This window comes from Bradysia coprophila (genome assembly GCF_014529535.1).
Source record: "Bradysia coprophila strain Holo2 chromosome X unlocalized genomic scaffold, BU_Bcop_v1 contig_173, whole genome shotgun sequence".
Classification (NCBI taxonomy): domain Eukaryota; kingdom Metazoa; phylum Arthropoda; class Insecta; order Diptera; family Sciaridae; genus Bradysia; species Bradysia coprophila.
The window spans coordinates 2,731,554-2,748,450 of record NW_023503302.1 but is presented as its reverse complement, the minus strand read 5'-3'; the positions used below and the strand labels follow the sequence as shown (position 1 = coordinate 2,748,450).

The window sequence follows — 16,897 nt, the reverse complement described above, 5'->3', positions numbered from 1 at the left end:
ACCAAAAGATTAGAGTTAGTGATTAGAATGCAAGTTCTGAAATGTACTCTGATAGTGGACTTTAAAACTATAAGTTGGTACATAGGTGGGTCCTGGGCCCACGAATTATTGCTCTGAATCAGTAATTTCGGTTCAAAGCAATGTTTAAGCTCTGACTCAACATCCGGAAAACATCCAGAAACGTCGCACAATCTATTATACAATTTGAATATTTTAAATTTTTATTGGCATCAACGAGTGGATTCTACGAGTCATTAAACCTTAACAGGTTAGCTGATAAGAGCTTTCAGTCCTAAAAGTTATTTACTGACCGCATAAAAAATGTAAAATGCTTGAAGTGTAGCTAATGATGTTAGTGACAATTGTACGACTTTCCTTACAGTTGGATTTTTTTTACAAAGAAACCATAAGCGCCCGCTCTAAGACAACAAAAACCTATTAGTAGGCCTAATCAGGAATCAATTGTTTTTTCGATTTTATATTAACAAAACTAATTTAGAAGAAACTTGAAAAATATCAGGTCAACCTGATAATATTCAGGTCATTTCAGGTCATGATTTTAATTGACCTGACCTGAAATTTTCAGATTGACCTGACCCGATAGTAGGCCTTACATCTATTGATATATCAAGGGTACGCTTTTATCGATTTTGGAATTAATAAAACAAAGTCTCATTATCGACAGACAAGTCAGTGCTTGTGTCTGCGGTACCATTTAAAGATGTAAAAATGTTTCTACAAACGCCATCCAATCAGCAAGCATCACCGTTTTTATTCACCTGATTCCGTTTCCGTTGTGTGTGATACGATCTCTCGTGGATACATAAATTAGAGTCCCTCTGTGGGGTAATGGGTACAATGGAAGGATGAACCATCAATCCGACTCATTCAAAACATGTTACTCTAATAACAAATCGAAGGGAAGAGGTTCTGGAATTATACCCACCACTGATAACATTAACACGAACCACTGAATTGCACTTTACAGCAGAGCACTGCACTGTCCTCAAAGGATTTGCATGAAATTTTCGAGAATTACTTTTGCAATCGATAAAATCACACACGATGGTTCTAATAGGCAAATCTGTTTAATCAACCTCTATACAAAATAGCTTTTGTCTTTCACTTTCGACAGAAATCCATTGTAAAATTCATTAGCCGACATAACTTTCTTACCCTCTAAGCCTAAATTTAACACACGAACACTACATCCATTACCACAAATCACTTTGAGATATTTATCTAATTTATTATATTCGACTGAGCCCGGTGGCCTGGTGCTTACAGCATCCGATGATGAATACATCATTTTCGTTATTCTCACTTGTCGATCGTTCCATCTGGTTGCGAGTGGTTTGAACGAATACAATGCTCTGTATAAATTGTAAATTTCAAGTGCAGATGAATTCCAATTCACTTGGGCTAGTTCTGGCATCACTTTTGGAGCTGAAATGTTTTTTAGACATTTTTAGATCGCTTTGTAATATGATCTCTACTTTGCAGCTGTGTACCATAAGTTACATGATCAGGATTTTGTTGCGAAGCATTTTTTAGTCTCGACTCGATATCTGGTAAGCATTTTATTAATAGATCAGCGCCTACATTCGACATCGTATCATGAAGTTCGGGCATTAAGCAATCCTTACTGATTGGCACTTCCTGCTGTGCAATAATCTGTAAATTCGAACAGTTAACGGAAAGTGAATTAATCGAATCTTAGGCCCAAATACCTCGCCAATATCGAAGTGCTTCGGTAGGATCCTCATTATAGTTATGCCTGTACAAGTATCACCATTCAGTATCGCCTGTAAGACAGATAAATGACACATTAAATTCCTGGGAAATTTTATATCGTTCGGGACGTTACATAAATGATTGGAGCAGCGCCTCTCCATCTGGGCAATAGACTGCCATGTACATTGATCATTCCACTAAAAGAGAAACAACATTGATTAGAATGCAACGGTAGCCGGTTGTCATTCACGCACTATGGCAGCGATGATATAATTGACGCAGGAATCAAATGACCGAATGACACAACCACACCGAGATCATACTTTTTGCACACATCGCTGGATATTGGCCAGTCGAAACAGTCAAGATTCTCGGCACAAGCTAACTTTTTCACCGGATTCGATGAATTCTTGAATGATGTCACGACGGCTAGTTTTCTCACTGTTCGACTATGTTTTCTGAGAATAATTTGAAGCACTCGTCAAATCACAGTGAATTGAAACAACATTGTCCTTGATAAACTTACTGCTCATTGACTAGGGCTCTCAAACTGGCTAACGAAAATTTGTCGGTGCCAAAGAAGAGTACGTCTATGCTTCTCGTCGGATTACTTTGAAAATTTCTACTTTTAATGCTCGTCTCATACAAATATTTCTGATTTCTGTTGCATTTAAAGATTGATTTGAAGAATAGACCCGTATTATGGACGAAGTTCATGTTGAACTGCGGTTAGGTTGTTTTTGTTTTCATTTTTTGAAGTGTCCATCTTTGACATTTTGCTGGTACAGTGAAAATGAACCGCGACTTTTCGCGCGCACATTTTTGAAGATTGACGAAACAAATTACACTGTCACGGTAAGAGTCCCACCTATGAGCCCCTTGGTATATTTTGAATGAAATATAAGGTAAATTAAGTATTATATTGTGAGGCCTCAATGTTACATGCCATTGAAAGTAATCAGCTTACCAAGTGCAAGTCCCACACCAAATCAAGTCCTTTACAAGAATGATGTGACTCTTCAAGAAGATTTAATAAGTTGATTTTTCCTCGTAAGTGTTTCCAAAAACTCATTCTACTCCAAAGCAGGAATTCCATTGTGTAGACAACTCTTTTTATTTGAAAGCATTATGAAGGATTAAGACGAAGAAATCCATCATTCAAAACGTACAATAGTATTTTATCCCGAGTTATGTAATGGATTTTACGTAAAACGTACTTTTCATGTATCAAGCACTTCTTTCGACGCCCTTAGCATGTAAAATCCATTACATAACTCGGGATAAAAATGTAATAGTATTTTACTATGCTGGTGCATGTAATAAGGCTATTACATGCATAGGCATAGGCCTTTACATCACTCGCATAGTAAAACGTCGTACTACACACGGAAAATAAAGTGATATCTCGTATCACGATGAGTAAATGTACCTCGGGCTAAAGCCCTCGGTTACTTTTACTCATCTGGATACGAGATATCACTTTACTTCCCTTGCATAGTAATGTACTATTACATGACTAGGGATAAAAAGATGAAAAGTAGAGTTTTAGTGTGAATTTTGTTGATCCGAGTCGAACAAAATTTACACGAAAACTCTACTTTTCATCTTTTTATCCCTAGTTATGTAGAAAACTATTTGAAAACTTTTCAACAACGCAGCGCGATGTTATAGCCGCTGTGTTATCATCTATTATGTACAGCTACGACAAAAATAAGCATTGTGTCTTAAAACTGATGAACTAGCAGAGTTTTCATCGATCTGTTGACAAGAACAATAGAATCAACAAGTTTTGTAACTACTAATGAAGTGCTTAACGTCTGCAAAAAGTTAAGCTCTCACACCACGTTAAGACATTATAATATGAGCAGTATCAGGTATTTACGTATCTGTGATGGACTGTTGAAACATTCCTAGATCACAGTTCGGAAGATTATTGAAGTTGGAGTTCAATTTTCAGAATACCACAATCATTATTGAAACGATTTTCGAATTCACCAGCTAGTTACTTACAGACAAAACAAAGTAACTAAAAACCTAGACATTTACATCGCTTCTGATATATTTAAACACTGGAAATATCACTTAGTGAAAAATGATGTATGATGTGTTTTTTACCAAAAAAAGAACTATTTGCAAACAATTAATACATCAGACATAGACTTAGCGTTACATTGACTGATGAGATATTAAAAGTGTAAGTATAAAGTAGACGAGAGATTTGTTTTCTCTTCAAATAAAAAAGTCCCATTGCTCATTCCTTAAACTAATCGCCTTTCAATGTTAAACGGTTGTCTAGACAGTCTTTTTTCTCATGCGTCTTTATTACACTTAATGAATTAAATGAAATCTTTAGCGCAGGGTAAAATATCTAAATACAGGCCTCTCCCCATTGCAAGGCTGGTAACCCTGCTGGTAACAAAATATGACGTCATCATTACCATAAGAAATATTGTTTCAATTAATTGGTTTCTGAACAAAGCTGAATTGGGGAGCACGTAAAAATAAGAACTGAAACTGATCGTGGTCAGATGTTTTGCCCTATAACCCGCTATTATTGATGGGCACCAAAAATTTATTTATAAAGTTCTAGAAAGAGGAAGTGGTGGAACCGGTGAGTGAGGAGCAAACTTTTTCTCCTTCTTTGTTATTTGACTTCAAGAATGCAGTTCATGCAAAAAGAATCTTTGTAAAATGTATGTTTCCGATTCTGTTTACAGCTCCATAAAATTCATGACAAAAAAATCGTTCCAACGACTTACACCTCTTCATTTAGAACTTAAGAATTTATATATTTGTTTAGCATTTTTTTTAGTTAAGTTCTGGATGTTTGGGATCTTTGAGATGGGTGTAGGTCAGTTCCTAAAATTTTACCACTCACCCAAACTCAAACATCTTTTCAGCACCAGATCTTTCGCCTTATAACTTATAAATTTTACTTTATTGGTAGTGACTTGGTATCTTTCTTTTGATTTATAACCGCCCGACTTATAGCTTACAAGTTGACTTATTTGTGCAAACTCTCTATTACAGAATATGACCGTATCGGAAATGTCCATTATAATATGAAAAGATGTGTATTAAATTCGTTGCTACATTGTACAATGGCCCATAATTTCAGCTACAAAAAAATGCATTATTAAGTATTAGTCCTAAGCTTTCAATAATTATCTTATATTTTTTTACATTAATGCTAGCGCTACCGTGGATTTTGGCATCATACCTTAGTCCTAGTTCCATTAGTATGATACGACCACACCCTCCTAAAATATGTCCTCTACGAATCTACACATTGCAGACTTGTACGTAACATTTATTTATTAGAAAATAGAATCTAGCTAATCTCAATAAATGTAATCTCCTTATTATCATTCGTCATGTCTGAATGTTTTCCACTGCTGATGGCTAATTTATTTTCTTTTTGTATTTTGACTTAAGATTATCGCCCATCAGACATCTACAATTCGCTAATTTTTGAATGGATTTTATCGGTTAAATAATCTAAGCTTCAAATCGCAAATTTTACATTTTTGATGAGCGATAATGTTAAGTCTGCACCTTAGCTTAGCCTAACGCAATAAGTTATCAGATTGCGTTGAATATCAATTATTCAAATTTAGTTTACGATTAGCGATAGTACATTTTCGACATTAGCACTATCTTTTGAGGCCGTAAGTACAGTTGACTTGAAATTTATTTTTGTATGAGATTATAAGTTGGAAAGATAAATACTAATATTAGAAAAAGTCAAAGAAACTACAAGAAAAGAGAATTCCCTATTTCCTTTACCGGCAGACATAGCGTCCCATCGTCGGAAGGCAGGGGTGAAAGATTGAACTATGTGAACGTTGGATAATCTCAAGGGAATAACTAGCAATTAAGAGACCTGATCGTAAATTACGTAAAGCTCGTAATTTATACCCCTCTCTTCCCCTTACGTAATTGATTTTTCCTGTGCGTATAAAAAGTATCGTTTCACATACTGCTTCTGAATCATCCTCCCTACCGTCAAAGACATTATGTGTACTACCGGTTCTGAGACTGATGATTTAAGCATAGATTCGAATTTCTGATTATTATTTTTCATTGTAAATGGCTGTCATAATTATATCGCACGCCCGTCATTTTTTAAGCCCTAATTGAAATAGATCGTTTGAAAATAGAAATTTCGGCGGGCGATAATAGTACATGATAAGTCTAACAAACAAACAAAATATTCTGACAAGTCGAATTATATATTTCATTGAAAAAAACGTAAAAGTTTAATGAACTTCTTTTGACTATGGTAGTTTTCTTATAACAAGAAGGCGCATCGATTTTTTCTCTCAAATCAACAGTACATTTTAATAGCTAAACAGGAATACCATTCAAAAATCAACCGTTTCATTTATAAATTTTGTTGAAAAGTTCCATTCTCTACCTCTCTTTTTTTCATTTTTCAGAATTTTTTTTTTTTTATTTTTAGATAGATACGATATTTTTATAAGCAAGAAATTCTACGTAGCACTACTTGAAAACATACCTGAATCATGTATCGTCAATAGAAAAATGGCAATCTTAGTAATTAGAAACATTGGAAAAAGGAAAATTTAATATTTTTGCTTCTTTCTCAAAGCTACAGCAGCGGTAAAAAAAAATCTTTTTTCTTATAATTTGCTAATGATGTACACGTCATGTCTGCATTTAACCTGTTATAGACGGCAAGCATATGACTAGTATTATTATCGGGTCTATTACTTCCATCGATCAAAGTATTTTCAATTGTTTGAATTCTAATCTTGTACTTCCATTTTTTTAACATGTATTTTACTATAAAGGACCATATTACCCAGAGCTTATCATTATTAAAAGATTCATTAACAGATGAATAGCTGTATGTGACAGGTTAATTATTCTTTTATAGATTACATATTCAATAAGCAACAGGAAAATGGATTCTGCGAAGAAAACTGTTTCCTTGTATGTAAAGATCGTTTTCCGTTCTTGCGAACGGTTGTAAAAGTGAATTTTATATTTCAAAATCAGCACGCTTAGCCTGGGTAATTGAATTAAATTGATACGAAAAGCCTTGAGATTATCAACTCAAAATTGGACTAAATATAAATGTGGTGAAATATTAAAAAAAAAATTATTAAGAACCACATTCTATGCAAGAATATGTTTTATGGCTTTTTAGGTAGCAATAAAACTTTTTTTTTATTATTGGTTTTGTTTCTATATATAAATGAGAGATTTATTACTTTTTGTGCTAAAAATTTGTAGACATTGTTGAAATTATAATCATCAACGCGATGATAATAGAATACAGTTTTATACGACGGAGTTTACATATAAAGGAAACCAAATTCAAAAAAAAATGAAAAAGAAAAAAATCTGAAATTATTTATTCCAGAATTTTATGGTCCATTTTTATGACTCTAGTTTTTTATGGTCCATGAAGTGAAGAATTAGTGAAGAATCGGTCTATCGCGGTCGGATCGTTATTACTCCTTGGCTTGGATTTGATATACTTGGACAAAGTAAGACAGCTTGAAGTAACGGCTACATCAACAACGACATAGCATTGTTCCTAGCATTAACACTGAATTATCAACAGTTATATTTCATCAGCCTTCGAATAGTTTCCGTGTTAATGCTAGAGGAAGTAGTCTGTTAACGGAGATAAAAATAAGCAATGAGCTCTGTTTGGTGGCTTATTAAATAGTATGTTGAAATAAACGAATTTAACTATTTTGTGTCAAACCTAAGGTGAAACTTTAAACTGTTTGAAAAAGGTTAACAAAAATACTATCGCCAGAAATTCCACAAAGACAAGAGCAGAAAGCTCTGCAAGACATTTTTAGAACACTACTGTTAGTAAGATAAAAGTATGCTATATAATTTTCACGGACGAACATTCATCTGTTATTGATAAAGATTACTAAAATAAGCGATGAGTACTGACTTTTATAGTTTTATATAGAAAAATGCATGATTAAGAGAAATGAATTACAAGATTTGTAAGAAGTAATAGATGAGGTATTAGATCGAAAAATTGGATTACTTAATGTTGATATGCTAGCCGTCTGTGAAATATTAAATTCACTAAACCCAGCTAATCGATGACAAACCTATTATGAACGCATCCTTCTTTTAAACTGTAAAACTACCCACTTTGAGGTAGCAAAATCAGTTGTTGCTGAAAAAGGTGGAAAAAAGGATTGATTTTTTATGTAAAACGGTATAACCGAAAGCTGTTTGTTCCACCGATTAAGACTTTTGAAAAGTTCAAATTTAACATCCCAATCAAACAGGTCTAAAACGGATTTCTTTATAATGAATTCGGTCGGATAGGTTGGAGTATACTTTGAAATTTCTCGAAGCAAACTTGTAAAGGTCATATTTTAATTGTGGTGACTTATACTGAGGACAACTATTTAATATTTCTTTTAGTGCAACAAGACACACCTGAACCTGACGATATACCTGACGATAAAAAATCCAAACTTAGAAACACAAATTCTTGTTTGTCTTATATCAAGGAAATTTCTACGACAAAATTTTCTTTTCTATTGTAACGTACGTTTTTACGGTTTCGCTAATTGAACGACTCTGTATATATACGTGTGCAAGATAATAAAATTAAGAATATCTCTAAAACTTAAAAAAAAGGTAATAGAAAATTAACACTCATTAATTATATACTCAACGACACACGCTACATGTTCTTTGCCTTAGAAAAGCTGCGCAGCCATTCATTTTATATATAATGTACTTTATCCAGACAAGAAATTTTATTTGGCAATGTTAAATATATATGAGCAGAAAAAAAAATCCAATAAAAAGTTTTCAAATTTGAAACGGTGGGGCGGACATTATATATAAACGTTCTAAAATGAAAATTTACCTCTAATAGGAAATTAAGTTTCATTCAAATTTTATTTGGTCTTCTTGAATGTTGTGTGTAAACAGTTAAGTGGTGTGCAGAGAACGGTGTGCAAATTCAATTACACTTACATAATACCGTAACTCAATCGATATTCCACATTTTATTTAATTTTAATTAACTCTAAAAAGATGATTTATCTGTGGAAATGGACACTGTTTACTTGTGTGATTAGTTCAGGTTTGCATTTTTATTTAACTTTTTTTTTTTATGAAAAAAATATTTTGCCTTAACTCATGTGAAGCTCATAATGTTTGACCATTTAGTTGAACCCGTGATTTGTTATTTGCACTATTAAAATGCATTAGAATTGAGAAGATATTTTGTGACCGGCTATGTGAAATTTGAAAAAAATTATTTCCGCAAATTTTGTATCAAAAACGTGGAAACTGAAGGACGAATACAGCTTTTTTCTCAAGTCAAATTAAAGAAATATGTCACCGGTTATAGACAGCGACGATACAAATAGCCGATGACTTATTTCGATGCATGAACAAACGAAGTAATAGATTTTGCACGAATTTGTTGAAAGTATTTATGTCACATACATACAACATTAGAATACTAGCGACAAGCTTGTCGGAGTAACAATTATTTTCGACCGCAACAAGGTCAAGCCTTACACAAATACTGATTTTCAAGCTATATAGAAAATAGATATTCTTGTACGCCTACCACCACGAAGGATACACAACGTTATTCTGCCTTATAACACTTTTTGTACAACATTGTTCACATTACATTCATTTATTAGTGCAAAGGAAGGCAGAAAGTTGAACAATTAACTTTAAAGAAATCCAAATTCATGTCAAGTCCATGAAATCCTGAAAGCTAATCAGAACATTTTTGTTGTATCCACCAGAAACCAGAATTCAATTCACCATTCATATTTTTGCGCATCTGTTTTAGAATCGAATGTCTTAAAACTGTGTATGAGAGTGTGTTAGCGTCCAGAACGTTGTTAAGAACAGTTGCACAACCGTTCTTGCGGTTTAATAATCTCCATTTTATAACTATAATAAGTTATTTGCGGCGTTTATTAACTTTTCACGAATAACTCATTAGCTGTAGTAACGGTTGTATAATGGTCATAAGCGGTTGCACAACCATTTCTACGACGTTATATTGACTAATTATTACATTCTTAATTCGAGAATTTGTCTAATGTAACCGATGACATAGAGAGACCTAGACTGGATTAGAAACCTCTGCACCATAACCAAAGCATGGACTTTTTTTTGCAAAGCGTTTTTCCAAAACATCCCAACTTTTAATTGATTTTGATAAATTAAAAAAACTTTTATTTAGAAAATTAGGCGGAAAAGTGGGAAAGTTTTGGAAATTTTGGACAGGTGGAAAACTTCGAAAAAGTGTGTCCTTCACCCAAAGGAAATTAACCAACACTTCCATGTGAGAACAATTTAGATAAACATATTGTCTATGTTTTAAGCCCTGGAAAAGATCAAACCAGGACCTGGTAACCAGATTATGAAAAATTAATTCAATCGCGTCAAAGAAAGCACGGATATAGATATCGAAGGGAAATCTAGCGACCATCGACAATTAGTCATACACCTCCTTCGATGTGTTGCCTAGGTCTCCAAAAGGCGAATAAAGTATTTTTTTATGTCGTGAATTGGTCCTCTTCAGAGCCTGACTACGATTAGTTGTACACTTATCGTAATTCAATTTGGCTTTACAAAAACTCATGAAACGTGAATTCTCAGTCTAAGTATTTCTAATTTTATTGTGTGGATTATCCGGAATATATAAAACAAATGAGAAACTAAAGTTTTTAAGATCAACTAAATTCAACCGCAAACGTTGTAACTCAATTTCCACTAATCATATCATACATAAACCAATTTCCGTACGCTAAGGTGCTGCCAAAAGCTCAACTCACTCAGGTGACCTTCAATATTTTTTTGGTGTTGTTTTATTCATTTATTTTGTCGAACTATAAAAATTGCACCACCATCTCACGTGAGTAAAGAAAACAGTTTTCATGTACGTAATCAAATAACTTACAACTGTATTCATCAGCAGATCAAATATTATTTTTCCTGTTCAAAATTCAAATTAATTAAATGCAATGAAAATGGAATCATATGAATTTCCATTCATAAATTAAACATTTTTTTGTTCTTCGATGTAATATGTCGTTCAACCGTATTTATATCCCATACATTTATTCAGTTGATTCATTTATTTTCTTTCACGTTACTCTGCTCATCCATCTAATAAATAATAAATTTAGCGCAGAGCAAAAAACTACAATGAATTCAATGATCTGAATATTATCGTTACAACTCAACCTTTTTTCTGCCGATCACTGTTTTAACTCGGAGAATACGACCTTTAGCATAGAAAACTATTGATTTAACATAAAAAAAACCTTTTTTTTCTTGCCGATAATACATTCTGAATTTCTATTGGACTAATGCAATACCAAAAACCTTGTGGTCCTTACACATTACAATACAAAATCCAGATCAACAGTTTGTCATCTAAAACAATGCAATAATTCTACGTTTTATGAACGCAGATTCGTTTAATCATCACCAATATACCAATCATTCATTCATAATTACTAGAACGACCTCAGTGCTCGATTACGAACAACAATAAAACTACCACTCATAAATGAAACCACCGAATGATTCATTATGCAGATAATATTTGATTTGAACGGAAATAAAACAAAAGTTTAAGAAATTGCCGAAAGAGATGCAGGTTATTAATTTGCAAACAAGTGGTGTGTATATGCGGTCGTAATAAGTATTTTTTATTTGGAATTGTGGTCTGTCGTTCATAGATAGATTAGATATTTTCTCAGGTATGCGTCTTTCGGATATTATCATAAATACACAAGAAACTTTAATAATTTGTTTGTTTTATTTTTTTATATATATTTGTTCGTCTGAGCACTTATTTGTCGTTACGAGACAAGTGGAAATCAGATGGTATTATATGGCAATAAAATCGAGCCAAATTGAAGATGTTATTTAGATCAAATAAGTGTGTGATTGAGATTTCGTTAATATTGACCATAGTTGTTGTTTTTCACAAAACATAAAGCAGATTGCATCAGCTCCTCCAAGCTGGGAAACTCATGAGACCCTATCAGGACCCTATCTATAGTCAATCAGGACTACATCAACTCCGTCCTAGTTTGTGATAAAATTATTGTATTTTCAAAACCAGCATATTGCTTTGTTTGAAAGGCTTTCAGGCCTATTATATTGGTCCATACCCGTCAGCATAGAATGAATCTTATAGTAATCCTAGACGGATTGGATTACTATAAGATTCATTCTATGCTGACGGTATATTGATGAAAACTAATGCTTTTTGTGTATAGTTTACACAAAGAATAAGCATTTAGATGAGAAGTTTGGAGGAATAGTATGAAAACTAAGGGAACTAAGAGATGTGATAAATTAAACGAAGACCGAAATGCCTAGAGCACGTTTTTGTTATTATTAAATGTTTTTGTCTACCTCTACTATCCATCCAGCAGCTCAAATTTTTTTCTTGTTTATTTACAGTCGATAACAGTTTTATTGTGCACCGCCACATTCCTTGTAAACATAAACACAATCATTTTTGCTCTCGCATTTATCACGTGCTCGAAATATCTGACAAAAATAATTTTTTTGTTTTGAGTTTTGATAAAGTCGATCATATCGCACATTCCATTATCGTTATATCAATACAGTACATTGCATTACACACAGTCTCATTCAATTTGATGTTTGAAATATTTCTTTAATCAGGAAAATATTTGTTTTGTTTTATGAAGGGGTCTCTATTTTGGAACCATTTAAAGGCCATGTTTGACTACAGGATTTGTTATACTATTGAAGTAATAGATTTCAATTGCAACACATATATTGAACGATTTAGAATAAGCAGACTCGATAATTATGTACTGCTCATGCACTCGTTCCTGGTATGCCAAGTTTTCAGTGGGATTTTTCGTTTGAACAAACACACATTAACTGTCACATATGTCTATTCATACAAGCTGACAAGCTCTGGGTAATTTGGTCCTTTATATAGTGCAAATGCATGTTAACAAAATTGAAGCACAAGATTTGAAATCAACAGATTAATAGTATATTACTTCCGAGGTTCCAAGTTGTGTATTGAATAAGTGGGGTGTTACAGCCCGACCCGAAGGGGAGGGCTGTATTCCCCACTTGTCAAATAACAACTTGGAACCTCGTAAGTACAATGCTTTGCGTGATTGGCAATGTAACTGAAAATGAAACATGCCGTAACACGTAAAAATACTTCCCTCCGTAAAAATACTTCCCTTCGGGTCGGGCTGTAACACCCCACTTATCAAATACACAACTTGGAACCTCGGAAGTAATATACTATTACGTGCTTCTGGTCGGTAAATGCAATTTTAGAGCACATTTTTAGCATTGTACACGAGATTTCAAATTTTTATTTTGACGAGTTGGAATACAGTCCTCCACTTCGGGTCGGGCCATAACGTCCCCACTCGTCAAAATAAAAATTTGTAGCCTCAGACGTAATTTTCTGTTAATCGATGGAAGTAACAGACCCGATAGTAATATGACAGGTTAAACTTTATATTATAGATTCGTTAGACCGTCACAGCACTGTACCTTTAATTGAAGTTACATTAGACAAAATTTTCACAATTTTTGTTTTGTTTTATGAGTTCTCCATCAAACAACCTCCATCAAAATGGATGACATTTTTATGTTTTAAAATGTTTTTTTTTACGATAAGTAATAACTATATGGAACGCTTAATTAAAATTACTCAAAATGAAATTGTTGATTTTAAAATCAAATTTACTGAACGTAATCGACAGATTGTTTTATTGCATTAAGTATTTTTCACTGTTCAAACATTATCTTTCAAAATAAAAATTTTGATTTTCGGTTGTTGAACGTCGTCGACCCATTCACGGACGGCAAGCATATCACTAGAATATAACTACCGAATCTGGTACATCGTTTCATAGACTTTTTTGCGACATAAAAAAAAACTTTTAACTTCATTAGTTTTAGACATATAGTAAAATATAAATAAAAGGCTGCAATATCCTGAGCTCAAAACTTAATTTTGTCTTTGTTGTCAATAACACATGGACCTCGACATGGACAAAATTTTTTCAACTACATCAATTCCATTCTTAAAAACTAATTTTTTTTGAAGGAAATATGTTACTGGCGATCTCATTCTGTACGAATTTTATTAAGGGTGATTAAGACAATAGTAGTGTACATACAAGTACAGTTAACCAATAAGTATTTGTTAATCTAGAGGGAAAAAAGGAATATTGTTCTCGAGGGTGATGTTAAAATTTTGTGGGTGAAAAAATAGTCAGCTCAACTGAAACTTCGTATCACTTTGTTGTAAAATCGATTCTACATCTATAGTCAACATACACGAAATTAAGGTTTTTCATGAGCTGAATCCTATTTTCCAGGAGTCAATAAAAAGGATAATATAAATTCGAACTCACGGAATTCGAGCTTTTGCAAAAAAAAAGCCGTTATTGAGACTGACCGTTGTGTTACCAACCCACACAACCGTCGGTTATGTAATTTACGTTCAGATTATGATACTTTTATGGTCAAAAAATCACATCATAAACAGAAAATATAGAAAAACATTTGATTTATCACTGTCATTATTAATGTCGCATTTTTTTCATTTTTTTATATTTTTAAATAAAAATGCCATTAGAGGACGATACCTATTCGATTACAATTTATGTAAATTAAGTAAATAAATTTTGTAGACGACAAAAAAACACTAAAATCTAAACCGATAAATTTAGGAGAATAAATTAGTTTCTGATTAAAAAATATTTCATCTTCTGTTAATTCGTTTAGTTTACGTGGAGAATGAATGTAGATTTGGCTATTCACGAGCAGAACAAAGACGATGGGCCAGACACCATCAACAATGTGCAGGAAAATATCAGTCACCGATAGCGATATTTTCGTCAAAGGTCAGTTGATAAGCTGCTTATAAGGCTGTGATTTATATGATTCTTGACTTTATTTAAATTATTTTTTACGAAAAAAACGGATATGGTCACTGGTTCAATCTACATGTAAAACCCGACCAAAACCGAATATAAAACTCGATAAAATTTTATTTAAAAAATTCTTCCCAACATTTCAGACAATCCCATTAACAATGCCAGCTATTGAGATGGTCGGCTATCATAATTTACTCCCTGGCCCATTGCTTATCCACAACAACGGTCATTCGGGTAAATAATTTTCTACAAATTTTGTTTACCATTTTATATCTAGCCGACCTTAAACGCAATATCTTTCCCATCCGTATAGTATCCATGTCCGTGCCGAAAGATGCATTGAAAAAGAACGAACGGCTTCCGTACATATTTGGTGGAAAATTGCACGACGAATATGAAATCGAAGGACTGCACTTCCATTGGGGTGATAAAAACAATCGAGGCTCGGAGCATTTAGTGAACGACATCAGATATCCAATGGAAATGCATATTATTCATCGAAACCGGCGTTATGCAACAGTGCCCGAAGCTCTGAAACATGAGGATGGTTTATGTGTCCTCGGTTTCTTCTATCAGATCAGCGAACACGAAAGTGATGTACTGACGAATATTGTGAGGAACATATCGTACATCGAAGAATACAACAAAACCGTTTTGCTCAATTCGACATTTTCGCTGTCATCGTTGCTCGGAAATATTGACACAGATCGATTCTACATGTACAGAGGTAGGAAGTTGTTTCATCAATACATTTAATGACCCCAAAAAATACAATGCTGTGAATTGTGACGTAGCCGTGCATGGCATGCATCTTTGCTATATTTTCTGACTTAAACTCATAAAGTGTGCCAACCTTCAGTTGGAAAGTCTGGTATTAAGGGAGTGTACAGCAACTGTTTTTTATTTGCCCCAAACCATGGCATGGCTCTCTCTAGTTTAGTAGACCTTGACCTTGCAACATCCGAGCTGGCCCCTGTGGACATTCCCAGAGAGTTCGAACGTGAAAACACTGACAGTGGAGTTGCCACTTGGTTTTCCCTCTTACACTCACAATTCTTATTGCTAAGAAAGCGCTGGGTCACTAGTCACTACTCGTTATCCAGTACACTTACAAACTAACAACGGTCGCTTGACAAAGTGATCGGACTAGCTACTAAACGTTGGTCTTGCAATATTTGTAACAAAATAATTACCTGAAACATTTGACTTACCAGTTCACACTCATAGTAGACTTGTAGAAACTCATCGTCAGAAATTTAACAATAAAAAAAGGAGGAGTCGACACGGCTTGACTGACAATTTACTTATACATGTCCAACCTTTCCAGGTTCATTAACAACGCCACCATGTTCCGAAGCAGTTAGATGGGTACTGTTTCCAGACACATTACCGTTATCCATTGCACAAATATCAGCATTCCGTCAGTTATCGAATGGAATCGAGGGCTCAGTGCTGGTGGATAATTATCGATCACTGCAACCAATTGGTAATCGACGAGTATTCGTCCGTAAGGTCAATCAGAAAAACACAAAACTTTCGCTAGTGAACAACGAAATTCATTACTCAAAGTGGGATTGGCTCTACTGAGCGTGATATTTGTTTCTTTCATTATACTCTGGGAATTTTCTGTAAATAAAAATCTGTAACTCTAAAAAAACTCAAAACCAAATATTACAATTGTCGATGGGACCAGATTGTAAGAGAATTAAATAATTTTTTGTAACAAAAAAAAAACTCTTTGCTATGTTCCCTTTGCTGATTACGTACAGACAACATAAGTTCGATTAATTAATGTTTCACTGTGAGAAATTTGGTGGAGTATGTAGAATTGTTTACGATAATGCACACTGGACATGAACAATGAACATTTACCACTCCTGGATGCATTTAATCACATGAAATATTTTCATTTGAAAAGGAACAGTAAAAACATAAAAATGCTTGTTTTTTTTAAAAATGAAATGCCTCTAAAGTGTCAACAAAATGTGTGGCAGTAAATCACGGACAAAAAACACCTTTTTTTCGACTTTTGTTGGAAGTTCCCCAGTAGGGGGGTCCATAATCGTATGGGAAAATAAAAGTTTCGAGAAAGTTGGCGGACCCCGGGGAAAACGAACCTATTTGACCCACTGATAAAAATGTATATGGGGCCGATGCGATCCGAGTTGGTTTATGGGTAGCTCAAGGACGAAATATGTGAAAAACCA

The 16,897-nt window shown here is 33.8% G+C and overlaps 2 protein-coding genes across 2 annotated transcripts; one reads left to right on the top strand and one right to left on the bottom strand.

Moving 5' to 3' along the window:
* Positions 1-1,069: 1,069 nt before the first annotated feature.
* Positions 1,070-2,504, bottom strand: LOC119068157 (methionyl-tRNA formyltransferase, mitochondrial). The gene is made up of 6 exons (XM_037171634.1): positions 2,261-2,504; positions 1,989-2,192; positions 1,868-1,931; positions 1,731-1,805; positions 1,512-1,674; positions 1,070-1,446 (listed from the first exon to the last, which is right to left on the bottom strand). The coding sequence occupies exons 1-6, from the start codon at positions 2,449-2,451 to the stop codon at positions 1,100-1,102; spliced, it is 1,044 nt and encodes a 347-aa protein (XP_037027529.1). The 5' UTR covers positions 2,452-2,504; the 3' UTR covers positions 1,070-1,099.
* Positions 2,505-8,608: 6,104 nt separating this feature from the next.
* LOC119068153 (carbonic anhydrase 9) lies at positions 8,609-16,346 on the top strand. Its single transcript, XM_037171624.1, has 5 exons — positions 8,609-8,836; positions 14,539-14,657; positions 14,834-14,924; positions 15,004-15,417; positions 16,018-16,346. The coding sequence occupies exons 1-5, from the start codon at positions 8,788-8,790 to the stop codon at positions 16,275-16,277; spliced, it is 933 nt and encodes a 310-aa protein (XP_037027519.1). The 5' UTR covers positions 8,609-8,787; the 3' UTR covers positions 16,278-16,346.
* Positions 16,347-16,897: the final 551 nt, after the last annotated feature.